The following is a 15,289-nucleotide window of genomic DNA, read 5'->3' on the forward strand; positions in this document are numbered from 1 at the left end:
ACTAGACTAGGGTGATGAAATCAAAACACTTGAATGAAAGAAGAGATGCCTCTGGTGTAAAAAGCTGTCGGAAAGGTGGCTACAGTTGAGATCAGGTTGCTCTTAAAGTCAAGATATGTATATAAAAGGTATGCAAAAAACACAACTGGAGGATATTAGAAAATATATTAATTTTTCTTAAATAAAATTACACTTACTGCCCTTTCTTGAGAGTGTACCTGACAATGTTTTGTTTGGAGTAACAGTCATGGAAGCATAAAGAAAAAGAAGCACAGAAATATAGTAAGACAGAAGGCAAATTAGTTTTCTTTCCTCCCCTTTTTACCCTCAGAGGTTGTGTTCTTTTACAGACATATGCATGTAAGTCGTCCACCAAGAAGAAATATGTCAATCCCTTTGGTTTCTAATGGTCTAATATTATAAACACACTAAAGACGGAGTCCTGGTTGGCGCGGTTGCTGATGTGCTGGCAGAACTGCTGGTGCTGCGATGGTCCAGGCTCGTTCCACGCTCTGGTTTGGACCAAAGGAGCTCCAACTCGTGGCCCTGGTTGTGTGACCCAGACTGAAACCCAGATCAATGTCCAAGGCTTGTATTCTGGACGGATGCCTTTAGCCTCAACCCTGTCAGATCTGGTCAGACCTGGAGATCCATGTCCAGGCCACAGCTGAGGTCTAAATCCAACCTGATCCCAGGCTAAAAGCTTATTTTTAGCTCCGTGCAGCCCAGGTATGGCGACACACTGTCTTGTTTTATTCCCGTTATCCCCCCCAACACCAGCCACAGCAGACATAGAAAGATAGAAACCTGCATATTTTTGTCAAAGCCCTTCCCTTTTCTCCTTTTACAGCCTGTGTGGACCTCAGGAGTGAGTCCAGCTGACTGGAACCCAGTGAGTCTCCATCTCTACTTTCTTTAGAGCCAACCGCAGCTCGCTGAAGGCGGCCGAGAGGTCATCGTTGACTATGACCTTCTCAAACAGGTGGCCATATTGAGTTTCCATCGTCTGGGCAGTTCTCACCATCTCCTGAAAGTCCTCCTCCTGCAGTGTGCGAGAGAACAGAGGGGAGAAGAAGACAGAGGTGAAAAAACAAACACAGAAAGCAGAGATATATGCACAAACCAAAGGTCAAACAGTTCATTTCAGGCTGTCTATCTGCTGCAAAGAGAAAACACTGGCCACAGTTAACAAGAGCGAAGATAAATTCACATACTGTAAACATAAATTACATGGCCTTGAACACGCAAATAAACAAAGTGGCCCGTACGGAGCCCGTTTTAACCTCACAGAGACATGGTACCCACACATGAACCCTGGCACAGACCACGCACTAAAACCTCTTCATACGACGACCTGACCTCAAGGAATTTTCATCATTTCCTCCGTCGGTTATCCAATTCACAAAGAAAATAAAATGTCCTCAAAGTAAGCAAGAGGACAAAACATAACCATCATTTCCCGAACACAGCCATGTAAAACATACATTACTGCCAGCCTGGATTTTATATGTGCGATGGAGAAATGACAGCCTGTGGCAAGGCTGTTGCCCTGTCAGGACCCAGACCGTGTGAACCTGCTGCACAGCAGCCTCAATCTACTGGAGTCGACACTGAAATGTCAAAAAGTGGATATGGTGCCGATGGAGCTTCAGCCCTGAAAACATTTCTCGAAGGCCGAGGTGCTCTGGAGTCAATAATCCAGAGTACCTGAAGGGGCAGAGTCGAAAGCGGGAACTCCAGTCACATGACTTTGACTTGAGACATTTAGACGGACGAAAATATGTCCAACAACAAAAATCTACCCAGACGGGGCCCAAACAGGCTTACAAGGCAGACTGTCGATTTCCATGTACATAAGTGTGAGACCCAATTACAGGAAAATATGAATAGTATATGTTGTATGCCTTCATACCTGACATGAATCAAATAAACTGATCTCATATTGTATGTGTGTATTATTCAGCCTAGTTTAAGTTATTTTCCAAGCTTCAGAAATAAAACTAGCCCATACTTTACCACTCAGTCCAACTTCAAAACCAAAACAATTCAGGATTTTTTAAGGTCTGGCTGAGACGGTCAGGGAGCTCGCCGAATTGTGCACTGCTATGTCCTGCAAAACCACACCCATCCCGGTGAAAAGTTTTTAGGGAGCTCCTCAGGCAGTGAGACACCCATTAAAAGATGATGTGTGCCTTATCAGCATCAGAGGGAGCTGCATAAAATGGTGAAACGGAGGCTTAAACGGGGGGTCCTCTGGGGGGGTGAAAAGTTTTCCAAGTAAATATGCAAATCAGCTGTCCAGTGTAAAGACTAAAAACCACGTGCTAACTGTGAGGAATAGCCAAATAGCATATTTTTATCAGGTTGGAAGTAAATATTGCCTATCTGGGCCTCCTGTATTCATAGATCCCAGGTATCTCTCCGCGGTGGTCCCTCTGAGGCTTTCTGGTTTCAGCTGTGTGGGCCCTGGCGGATCCCGACCTCAGTGCACCAGCAGGGCTGAAGTGGCTGCACTGATTTAGCCCTTATGTTTTTACTGGGAACACTCAACTTTAGATTTCTGGACAGATATGGTTTTATAGTGAACCCCTTTGCCAAACACACAATTATAAATACACACAGATGCACATTCATGCACAGAAACTCAAAACACACACACACACACACACATTCTCCCACACCCACAAACAGGCCGGATGAAGCTCAGTGTGTGCATACAATGTGTACGCACATAAACACGGCCTCGTTAAAAGTTTAAAACTCCTAAACGGCTCAATGTTTGGAGACGCTCCTTTCAGCCAGGACTTACTTCAGAATGTTTCTGGTGGTTTTCCGCTTCATAATGGATTAGCTGCGCGGGCTAAATATAAACACTCACTCGCTCTGAAACTCTTTTTTTTTTTTTTTGCTGGGCTGTCTCGCATGTATATACCTTAGAAAAAACCGTCCCACGCCCTCTCTCACTCTCTATTGTCTTTCGTGAGGAAGGTGTGATGGTTGAGACGAAAAGACGGCTCAGGGAGGGAGAGTTTGTTGGCCTGTGGAGAAATCAGCGGCACTGCATTCTCTGTCATCTGGACCGAAGCCCCCCGCAGGACTTCCACTGTTGCACCGGGACTAGATGACCACCGCCTCCAACGGCAGGAAGACAACCCCTCTGACATGTCAACTAAAAGAACCTGGGAGACTGTGCACCGTTTTGTGCCTGCATGATGTTTTCCAAGTCCACCAGCGAGTCTCGGCGTCTGTCTCTAGTTAGGCCATTCCAGGTAAAAGAACGTTAATCACAGCAGGAAGCCGCTTAAGCGATGGCGAGCTGGGTGAAGAGATGGAAAGAGTATCAAGAAACTAGGGAGAAAATAATAAGATAGATGTAGGATGAAATAAAAGGGGCAGAGAGATGAATATAATGAAGGTAAAAAGAGGCAAATGGAAAGCTGGGCAAAGTAAGGAGTGAGTGGATATTCTTTGGCGTCCAGTGATCCGTGCTGGATCGCTCTCCTCGGAGGGCAGTTTGAGCTGATGCCACTTCTGGAGGGCCAAACTCGAGGAAGAAAAGCACCGGGGACTCATTTATCCCCACTGCCATTAGATTGCTTAATTTCCACATGAAATGATGTAGCGTCTTGTGCCTGTTTAAGCACTTTGTTCTAGCACAGATAAATGGCAGTATTCATCGCACAATATGAGGCTTTTGAGTCTCAATTTGGTTTTTACCACTGGTGTGTTTCCGAGTTGCAGATTTTAATCGATGGGGTGTTTTTATGGCTGGTATTTTTTATTGTATTTATTATATTTGTGATTTGACTGTGTCTGTTTTACTGTAAATTCTGTCTAAAAAGGAACATTCACCTTATGGGACTGTAAACCTTGTCGACACTTAAGTGGCACAAAACAGCATGTGTCAGCCTCAGGTATCATCTTTTAAAACCACCACACACACACACACACACACACACACACACACGTTGTGTTCTCTGCAGGAAACCTGCTTTATTGATCCCAATAAAACACACCTGTCCTCTCTAAAAGCAAAGGGATCTTTAAAAATCTGTTTTAAATGATTGTGGCCATTTTCTGCACTAACCGCATTACAACCTGAATTATGCATTACATCAGCCTGTTTTTGCTTGTTTCTGCATCACAATCGGTTCTTTTTTTCTTTTTCTTTGACAACCTACTCTGAATCGTCTCCAGCTCAAACAATGGGGCTAAAGTCAGACTGCTCTGCTGAAACAATGAGACGACTGTTCCTCAGCCTTTATCATTAAAGCAGACCTGTCTCTCAGACATATTCTGCCCACCGCCGGCTGTATTTCTCTGTCAGAGACGACTCTCCCAACAACGGCGTCTCTTTCAGAGCCTTCAGTAGCAAATCGGAGGTGGCCCACGTCCTGTCACCGTGCATGAACATTTACACAGAACCTGGTTTGTTACCTGGCTGAAATATGCCTCCTTGTCACACTGTTTTATGGAGGTGTATTTGTATTACTTGAGAGAATAGCAGAGGCTAATAAAGGGACAGTGAGTAATAGCAGCAACAGCATGGATTGTTAGCAATCATCCTGTTTCTGACAACTGAAGCTCATTGTTCTCCGGACCCCTGCCGGGAAATGAGGAGCAGACGGAGGCCATAATATATTTCCCTGCTTGTCTGTACGGAGGTTTTAACAGGACAGTGAAGTAAAATATCTAAAATATCTGTGTTTGACTGAGCAGAACCAACACACTCAGGGAGAACTGTGTTGGTGGCCTGAACATACTGACTCGCCAATGTGACGACAGAAACGGTATATCAGCTTGTCAGTGTAAGAATAAGACGGAGAACCTATAATTTTATGCAATAGTTTAAGGGTGGCGTGGTAAGGTATTGTTACCCATCTTGTTAGGGTTGTCACAGGGGTTTTTAGTGTCCAATGATGAGGTTTATGCACTGTTTTAAGGTTCAATGAAATCACATCAGTATTTCCTCAATTTAATACAATTGTTGGGGCGGGACATTAGGCAGTGAGGGATCAATCACAGGATCAATCAAGGAGTCAATCAATCCCCCAGGTACTAGTATACGGGTCCACAATGAATCCAGTCTGATTGAGTGCAATCTCAGAATCCATCGTCCATGGACGATTTAGCCTCTGGGGCCAACGGCCAATGTTTCTGGGCTGTTTCAGATAACTACATTTTTCGGCCAATGAGTTCCACCTCTTTTGCTCTCTACGCGGATTGTTTTACCTGCAACCAAAGCCCGCTCAAACGGGATTGGTCAATACTACTTGAACTATAAACGGACTAAAAACAGAAACCAGAACCATACCAAAATCTGTCCCTTGCCTACAGATTCTGCATTCATATGCAGATATCTGTTTGTAGAGATTAGACCGGGTAAGGTCCTGTTGTGTTGCTGTGGGCCTGAGTTTGGATTGAGTCTGTCATTGGGTCTCTTATTTTGAAAATTAATTTATGCATGTCAGGTTTCGGTTTCCAACGGGTCCATTTTGGTTTGGGTCCAAAATAGACAGACACCTTCCCCACTAAGCCACCTACGGGCAGATTCATTGTGCTGTCAGTCAAAATACAGTTTGCTGTTGCTTCCACTGTTCTTTCTACTTCATCACACAGTAATACAGATCTGTGCATCTTTGGAGCTGCATCTTATTTGGAGTGTTATTTCAGGAGTCTCAATTAGTATTCATTTACAATAAATATATGACTGGGTCAATCTCAGGTGTGATTGTTTACCATCCCAATTTCTTTTTCAATCTCTTCCAGATCAGAGTGCATGTATTTGAACTGGGCCACGCTTACTGCCTGCCTGCCTCCCGCTGCAGTCTATCCCGTCAGAATGCAAAGTAAAACTGTCTTTCAACCTGATAAGATCTAGGTTTTAAAACGGGCAATCTTAGATTACATGTGAATCATTGAGACCTTGAGTATTTTTGTCATTTATGTCGAAGGACAATGGAGGGGAAAGTAAGTGGGAGGTGGGGAATATTAAAAGTTAATGTGGTAAATGTAAAATTTCAGTGGTCTGTGTTATTTGCATATGTTTTCAATAAAGACACCCCACCATGTTGGATTTACACCTGCAGACCCCAGTTCACACCACATCACCCCCTCCACTGTTCCCTTCCTTCACACATCCTCGTGGCGCTGGTTTGCGGTCAGCCAGTCTCCATCTCTTTGACAGCATTGTCTCTTTCTCAGCTTCCCTCTCTCCTCATGTTTCTTACCTCCGTCCCTGATGTGTTGCTGACCGGGATCTTGGCCTTAGCGCTGCCTGAGGCGAGCGTGACACGCGAGCGAGCGAGCAAACGCCCGGCCCGACGCGGCTGGGAAAACCATCATCCGCTCTTACCCGCCCCCTCCTCTGCTCCCCCGCCCGGCAACTTCACAGCAGCACCGAACACCAGCTAATTGGTTTCATCTGCGTCCCCGTTGGGCTGGGATAAAGGTGTGTAAGGGATGACCTCATCACTCACACACACGTACTGTACACACAGGGTCCAGATAGTGTTTCTGTTATTTCTTCTGCTGCTACTCTGTTAGGTGTGAAGCCATGTGTTTGTACACTATAACACCATCTCATCATTGGACTGTGTTCCCCAGCTACATCCTGATCTCCTTGCAACATCGACATCTTATACAGTCATTGCATATTCATAGTTTTTGACTGTAAAACTTGACAAAAAGCTAGATTTCCCTGTGTGCCTATGTTTGGACACGTTTGTATCTGTTGTAAATTTGCTCCCTGGCTGTATGGCTTTAATATCCCCCTTCATTCTTACTCAATGTATATCCTATTAGCTGTATCCTGTTATTTTCTGCTGTGGTGATCCAACTTCCTCACCAGGGGTCATTAAACTTTCATTTAACTTTCATTTAACTTGATCTAATCTGAATAGAATTTACAAAGACCATCCAGTTTGGTGTGCGTGGGTGTGAGCTACTCACTGACAAAGTATATTGATTTCCTGTGATTGTCTAAATCAACGCAAACCTGACCCATCTGGTACGTGAAGCGGTTTAAATGACTGTAAACAACATATGTTGATCAATGTCTGATTCAGTGTGAGAAACAAAACGTTCTCGTCTTACCGTGAATGGCTTGGCAGACCCCTTGTCGTCCTTGCCTGATATGATTTTGCCGTTCTGTCTGGTCTCCCTCAATCTCTCGACCATAGGAGGCTTCACGAACACTACAAAGGGTTTAAACTCTGCCGTCCGCAGGTGCTTTATAGTCTGAACAGAGTAAAAGGGAAGACAAATGTGAATGCAAAAGAAGAGTGCGAGGTGTTACCAGGACAGAGATAAAACTAGAATGCAAAAGCTATTTAATAAACATTCATCAATCTCAAAATCACAAGGTGGGTAAAGTGACACAAATCAGAAGCGTGTTCAATGCGGTGGCTTCAAAACTAGATATTGGGACTCCTCTTAGAAGTTGCATGTCAGGGGGTCACAAGATGATTACAGGAAGGAACCAAAATTGAACAGTTGACCGTTTTAAGGGGTCACAAGCCAAAAAGGTTGGGAACCACTGGTTTAATGTATGGGTGGGTGAAACAAACAACAGGCCTCGACTTGTCTAGTGCGTGTGGTTCTTTTAGAAGAACGTGGAGGATACGTTTCTGTCCACATCTGCTCAGCCTTCTTGACTGTATTTTTCCTGGTGACAATCGCATGAAACAACACCACGAATCTGGTTCTCGAGAGGTAGAAGAGAGGTCAGAGTTGGTTAGTGGTGGCGTCAGGCTTCAGGCTCTCCCCTGGTTCTGGCACTGTGATCGGGGCTTCCCACTGTGCTAATAGACAGTGGGTCCAAACCCACAACTGATAGGAAGATGGATAAAAACCCCAAGGAGGGGCAGGAGGAGAACCACTGGGAAGCATTCATCTTGGCTCTCATCGGCCGCTCACCAGGTCAGCATGGGAGCAATAGCATGCTTTGACACCGCTACTGATCTGATCCATGAGTCAAGTAGGAGAACTGACTCATGGTGGAGGTAAGAGGAATGACTATTACTTACACAACACCGCAAATGTATGGCAAAAAAATAAGTGTACATAAGTGAATGCACATACACCCACGTGAGCTTCCACAGACTTTAGCCGAAGGCTCTGGGGCTGACGTTGCTGCTCAGGCCGGGGTGGTTTTGAGAACACGCCAGGCTAATCTATATAATGGTGTATTTGTGCCTGGGTGTTGTTATCCACTGAGCAAAAACAAACGGAGAGGAGCTGGTGGGGCAGAGGCCGGACGATACAGGACCGGCCACGGATTAATGGGAATCGCGCTGAAGGGTTTGCATGGGCTCAGCGACAAGCCGGCCATTTGTATGGGGTCTCATCGCCACCACCCGAGACACATAAGCCAAAGAGGAAATCTTCAAATAGAGGAAATTAGCTGTAATTGCTCCCTCAAAATGCCCCCTTTAAAACCTGTTTTGGTAACCTAGTAAGCAACCAAGGCCTCGGGAGAGAGAGAGAGAGAGATCTGCTTCCGAGATAGGTAGGGGCAGAGGTTACAGAGGGCTAAAAACACAAGGGAAGTGAGGGATGGAAGGTGGTGAGATCAGAATGGTACGGAGAGGAAGGGTCACTCACGTGAGGCTGGACATCCAAGAGGCACACTTTGTTCTTGGACAGGACAGAGCGTATCGAGTCTAGGCTTGTTCCGTAGTAGTTCCCTTTGTACTCGCCATACTCGATGAACCTGAGAGGCGAGATGGAAAGAGGTTGAAAGAGAGAAGAGATGAGAAGATCGTTGAGCACCTTTTGTGATTGTTTTTTTTGTGCCGGGATTTGGATTTAATGCAAACGCTCCTGATGTCCCTTGGGAGTAACGGTAGAGTCTCGTCCTAATGTGGTCGACGGCGTCGGCACGCTCCTGAGACTCATGTTAGAAATAATGACGTATAAAAACCCTTCAAATCCACAGAGACAGGAGGATTACTCTTTCAAACCGCGGACAGACCTGAAGATAGCATTTCTCTAGCAGAACTTAAAAACCAGACCTTTTGGCCGAGATCGTTTTTATATAATCTCCTGCGCTACCCTTTTCAATCAGTTCACCTGTTTGTTCCAGGACGACCACAGAGCTCCTGAATGCCAAAACCTTGAATCCACAAGCATTTTTAGCCCTGCAAGCAATGTGCGTGATGCACAAGCAAACAAACACTTTTCCACCAGATAATCTTCCCCCCTTTCACACACATTAGTTGTCATGAAAAAAGAAAGCCACCAGTGTATTTTTAGCTGAAAACAAGGAGGGAAAAAAGGCAGCGGGGAGAGTAACGACGTGGAAAGAATTTGAAGCTAATAGGACTGCGTGGTATGCTCGCAGTCTGCTCTTGAAGAGTGTCGGACAGAATGACTGCCTCGCTGTGACTGATGCCATGTAAAAAAGAACGTTTTATGATAATTGCCCATGTAAGAAATTTTTACTCAGCATTTTCTTTTTTTAAAAGGAAGGGAGGCTTAAGTCTTTAACAAACCTCATATTTGGTTATGGGAAATTCATTGAAGAGCTTACAGTAGCCTGTGTTTAAAAAAAACCTCACACCTTACAGCATTCTGCGCCGTTTGTCGTCAGAGGAGAAGGTATATAGATTACAGGAAGGCATGCCAGCGGAGGTTTTGGCTATATCGAGAGCGATGGACTGTTGCCATTTTGACAGAGAACAGGGCTTCCCTTGGGAAAGTTGTTCAAGCTAAACACACGTTGTTGTGGCCCCAATTCAGAGACCTTTCATTTCTGCACGGGTGCATTGTTTCTGCTGCATGCAACGAGGCACAACGCAAACAAGTTCATCTCACTCCTCGTCTACTTTGCTGCCTTGTAATTTCAGCGTGGTAGTGTCCCACGCATCCACCCCACATCACAGCTCTGTCACTCACCCCTCCGACTCCCTGAAAAACATTGCATGCCTCGACCTACACCGCAACATGGCCTAAATATACTGCCCCCCCCCCCGCCTTCCCTTCTCCTCTCTGCATGCTCTGACACTCTATATGCACTCACCACCACAGGCTTCCCTCTATGTCATAAGCAGTAGATGCGTGTGTTTGCGTGTGTAAATGTTTTGCATGTGCACCCTACAGTATAACCCCCCCCCCCCCTTTCCAGCTCGTGTGAGACCAGCAGAATGGCATCAATCATTCTTATGACTATTACAACTTGCATTTCAATTTGTTGGCCGCAAATGTCAAGGCGGGCCCGTGGTGTGGCTGGATTCAGCGAGAGCGCCTAAGGAAAGGAGGAAGCGGAGACAGGAGACCTTGGGGCCACTGTCTGGAGATCCGTTACCAACACAGGGCCGGGCCCTGTCAACACCAGCTCATACTCGGTTTCAGAGACACACAGACGACAGCGGGGAGGATGTGTTTCAACAGTGGCAGCAAGTGCTGGAGCAGTCGGGCTGCTGCTGCTTTCACTGCTGCACTGCCTCTCAGTGGTCCAGAGCACAGATAGAGAGGGACTCTGTTGTTTCCATTAGGGTGAGGGGTCTCAAATCTCACACAGCAAAAAAAAAACCTACATTGAATATTGTATACATGTGAATGGAATACATGTAATTCCTTCAAATGTGATTAGAGCTGAAAGATTAGTCTATTAGCTGAGGTAGAAAGTTGATGCCAAACATTCGCCACTTCCACCTTCTCAAACGTGAGGATTTGCTGCTTCTCTATGTTAAATGTCATTGTAATTGAATTAACTCAACAATTAATCAATAAATAAAAAAAAACTAATACATTTGTAAAATCATTATTTGACTGACTGAAATTAGATTTTGAGAATAAAGGTCAAAACATTTTAAGAAAATGTAATGTTATGGGATAAAAGTCGTAGTTTTACAAGAAAACGTCATAATACCATGCCCCCTTTCCTCAAAAAAAATTGATATTTTGACTTTTTTCTCAAAACTACGACTTTGTTTTTAAAATATTAAGACTTTATTCTCATATTCTCCAATTGCTTTTCCTTAAACTTTGCTGTGTGCACCGTGTTTTAATTGGAAATGCATTGTGTCAGAGGCAGGTTTTATGCTTTTAAAGTTGTACACTGTACACTGTATAAAGTTTAGAATCCAAGAGTTGAACAGTTTGTTGGGTCTCTCATTAGTCTTTTATTTCATTTACTCATGCGAGACAGAGTTGCGCCTACTTGTTGTTGTGGATATCTGTCTCAAAGAGATGTTTGGAGATGAAGTGGTACTCCACGCCGTCGTTCTCCTGGTTCCTCTTGGCCCGACTGGTGTCTGAGAGAGAGAGAGAGAGAGAGAGAGAGAGAGAGAGAGAGAGAGAGAGAGAGAGAGAGAGAGAGAGAGAGAGAGAGAGAGAGAGAGGAGAGAGAAGCAGTGATTGCCTCAAACCCAGACTGTCTGACTCACTGTTGGGGCTGAAAGCATCTGAAGTGAGCCCCTTATTAACATCGCTGGAAGTCTGAAACGCAGCACGCTGGGCCATGCCAACCCTTGTATATATTATTGTGTAATAGCACCATAAAATACACAACCTGTAGTGCTGTAGCACTAAACTCAGACACTTAACTGACATTCAGCAGAGGTTTACTGTGTCTTATTAAATGTCTGTCTTGTAATGTGGCTGCAGTGCCTGCAGAAACAGAAGCCGTGGCGTTAGCCGCCAGTGTTAGCTGCTGTAAGGTAATTGAGTTTGGGAGCTCTCATTAACATCAAGTCTCTACATTTACTCGGCCATAAACTGTAAAGCCGCTGTAAAGTGGGCGGAGGGGGGGAGGCAACGTGGAGGGAACGTGAGCAGGCGGCGTTGGTGGATTTGTAAGGGTCAAGGGGTCGACTCGCACTCCGGCTCGTTTCAGGAGTGCTTGAAAAGGTCAGAGGGGAGAAGTGTACACCCGTCAGACACTCCGACCAGCTCCAAAACAAACTATTTAACTTTTATCACCTGCAACCAAAACTGCCTGTAAAGCTCTGCTTTGCTCTCCTCTGAGTTGTTCGTTTTCGTCAGCATGTGTTGAGGCTGTGCCCTGGTAGTGGACCAGTGCCTTTCCTTTTTATGGTCCAGACCGATCTACCGGGTTCATGGAAAACCAATGGTGTGATTTATACAACGTGTCACTTGCTTGAGAAGGAGAGACGGACATAAATCCAACTGTGGTGGAGAAGACACTGAGGAAGATCAATGTCTTTCTGTCATCAGCCCAAGACAACAGTAGGGGAAAAACACGAGCACAAGGCCAAAACAGCCTCGTCATAAGATAACATGTACTTATACCTCCCATTCAGAAACGTGTAAGACACAGTGCCAAGCAGCCCCACGGTAGTTCCACCGACACCATCCACTGTGCCTTATTTTGGCATCTGTTTTGTGGCACAGAAAATAATTATGGTGCAACAAAAGAATGTGCATCCGTTCAATCCCAAATCATGGAAAATATCAGTAAACTTGGACTGGAATCAAAATGTTTAACCCCCTACTCTAATGGCTTATTGCAATGCTCCTTGTGTTTCTTAAAAGGCTGGTTTACATTTTACAGCGACAAGCACAGGGAGAAAGAGAGGGAGAAGAAAAGCTTAACCGGGGCCACAAGCCGGTGGTCTCCAAAGCTCCGGTTTTCAAATTAACAAAAAGGGGTAACGCTTTTGGGCTTAATCCGAAACAACAGCAAGTGTTAAACACATCCATGTGTCCATTGGCAGCAATCAAACATTAAAAAAAAAAAAGAAAAAGAGGGAGACGAGATACTTTCCGAGTCTCTTTCCTCTCAATGAGAGCCAGGACTTGTGCCATACGTCTTCTATATGGGTCAGAATCAGGCTGTCTGGGCTCGATTAAACACAGCCTCGCAGGTCACATTTGAGAACAATTAACGTGCCTCGTGGAAACAAAAGCCCCATCGATGGGATTTTAATACCAGTGACATTTCAAGTGTCAGACTTCGACTGGGACGCATCCATTATGCCACACGGCATGAAACAAACACGGCAATTAATACCAGCGGTCCTCATATTTCCTCAAACTCATGTCGCAGTTTCCCTCCAAGCCCCAGATGGTAACTACGCAATTACTAACGCCATTGCCCTGCTTAAATGTATAAATCAAAAAGATTTATTTGTCCCAACATGCTGGCTTTGGGACATCTCAGAAGTGCAAAAAAAAAAAAAAAAAAAGTAAAAAAGCTTGCAAGGCTTGGAGGGCCAGACGTTTGCAGCTGAACTGGATGGTGTTCAGAATTATGGCAAGCTGTCGTTGGGTCCTTAAAGAAGGAGGAAAAAGGGAGGAGGCAGCAGAGGAAAGAGACAGAAAAAGACAGACAGAAAGTGAGAAATAAACTGAGAAAGAAAGGAGGGCGAGGAGCTTGGTGCCAATTCGTGAAGCAGTGGAATGGCATGTCTTCAGGAGGTAGAAAAACGGCAGTTTCCTCCATCACTCGGAGCTTGTCAGGCAGACTGTGAAAAGCTGACAATTACACAGGCAGAGGAACAACTGCCTGGGCCTTGAGAGGGCCGGCCGTGCTGCCTGAGAGTTGCCCTGGGTGTTACTCACTGCCAGACAGCTCCCTTTGTGTGTGTGTGTGTGTGTGTGTGTGTGTGTCTCAGACCGGACCATCGTTGCTCAAACAGCACAGGCTCACTCGCACACTGTGAAAACTAAACTGGAACAAGAAAGCTAAACATCCTTCACCTAAAGTGATTATTTTGATTTATTGCTAAAAAAGAAAAACTCACAGGGTGCACCGGGGGCGCTGTGTGGTCAGAATTTAATCTGGCATCTTGTGAGCTTACATTTCTCTCAGAATGTGTTTTCAATGTGTTTGTCTTGGTGTGCAGATGTACGAGAGGCTTCTTGGGCACAAATGGATTCAGAAGGGCAGAGAGGGAGGCAACAAATCACCATGACAACACAGCTGTTAGTGTCAGTTATTTACTGTTTGAGGAGGCTGCTTCCTCCAGAGAACCAACAGGTAACACTGATAAAGATAAATGCTGAAAACGCTGCAGACTTCTTTTTTTTTTTTTTAGTTTGAAGTGTCTTCTTCTCTTTTGCTTATTTTATCTTCCTGAGCATCTTTATGTTTACAGTAAGTTGTCCTGAGGTTACACTAGTTATACTGAGAGCTCACTTACGGCAAGACATGTTTGTTTTCAACTAGAGAGCGAGCCAAACTCCATTTACAGAATATAGAAATGAGGCTCAGTGATAAGAGTTTTTGCCTGGTGGCCAAGGGGTTGAGATGCATGCAACGTCCCTGGTTCAATTCCAGCTAGGGATCATTCAGTCTGTATCTCTACTCACTGTCAAAATAAAAGCAAAAATGCCCCCAAAAAGAAAATCTTGAAAAACGTATTCCTTTGCTGCAGTAAAAAGAAGCCAAAAAAACGTTTGTTTCTTGATCGTACCGTATACTCTGTTATATTCTGTTACATTTAAGATTAAAAAGAAAGAGGAAACATGGCGAGAATACGAGAATAAAAGCATTTTGGTTTGGGTGCTACTGATTCCCGATTGACTTTGAATTATCTTAAAACATTTAAACATTTTGAAATATTCAAAAGTTTTGTCAGCCTATTATACAATGTCATTTAAAGTATTTTTATTGTAGGTTGAACAGAATGTGCTGTTGCATTTATCTGATGTCCCGCAGTCCACCTGGCTTTCTTATAAGCTGCTGTGAATGCAGCCTGTGGAGAAAGCCAAACGGTGTCTTCATTCCCTTTAAAAGTTCCTTGCCAATGAATTGCAGATCTGAAACCACGGTCTGGTAAAAGGCTTGTGGCGGACACAATGTATAAAACACACCTTCACACATAAGACAAACACACACACACACAGATAAGAAAGTAGAAACACGCAGAGAGGAAAGATTGGAAGACAAATGGAATCTCCTGGAAGATTCTCAGCTAATGCTGGATTCGACCCCAGGCACACATGCAACAAAACGGGGGCCTGACCTAACCTTAGTGAGATGAACTTACGTGGGATGGTCACACTGAAGTGCTGGGGGTCAGAGATCAACAGTTTCCTCTTAAGCTCATTCAAGCCAACTCCCGTGGGTCCTGCACAAACACAAACACATCATTAATATGACAGAAGTCACAGAATCCATCACCGGCCCTCTTCCAGTGAGGCCAGAGACACTGCCATGCAAGTGTCTCCCCCCCTCTTCCCTTAATGTAGACAGCCACGGTTCATGTTATTAGTAACACCTGTACTTTTCCTACTTTGACAAGTCAAAATGTCTGCAGTGAAAAAGAACATGATACAATTTTTTTTATCCCAATACAGACTTTACAAATGATGTTTTTAT

General features: G+C 44.7%; 1 protein-coding gene across 1 annotated transcript in view; it reads right to left on the reverse strand.

Annotated features, from left to right (window-relative positions):
• Positions 1-679: 679 nt before the first annotated feature.
• Positions 680-15,289, reverse strand: part of mpp7a (MAGUK p55 scaffold protein 7a) — a 123,585-nt gene continuing 108,975 nt past the window's right edge. The window contains exons 13-17 of the mRNA XM_070927967.1: positions 14,958-15,038; positions 11,165-11,258; positions 8,605-8,713; positions 7,096-7,239; positions 680-1,042 (exon numbers count right to left, since the gene is read on the reverse strand). Coding sequence (XP_070784068.1) covers positions 863-1,042; positions 7,096-7,239; positions 8,605-8,713; positions 11,165-11,258; positions 14,958-15,038 — 608 coding nt within the window. The 3' untranslated portion in view covers positions 680-862. The remainder of the gene's footprint in view (positions 1,043-7,095; positions 7,240-8,604; positions 8,714-11,164; positions 11,259-14,957; positions 15,039-15,289) is intronic.

The sequence above is a fragment of the Enoplosus armatus genome, chromosome 21 (genome assembly GCF_043641665.1).
Source record: "Enoplosus armatus isolate fEnoArm2 chromosome 21, fEnoArm2.hap1, whole genome shotgun sequence".
Taxonomy (NCBI): Eukaryota; Metazoa; Chordata; class Actinopteri; order Centrarchiformes; family Enoplosidae; genus Enoplosus; species Enoplosus armatus.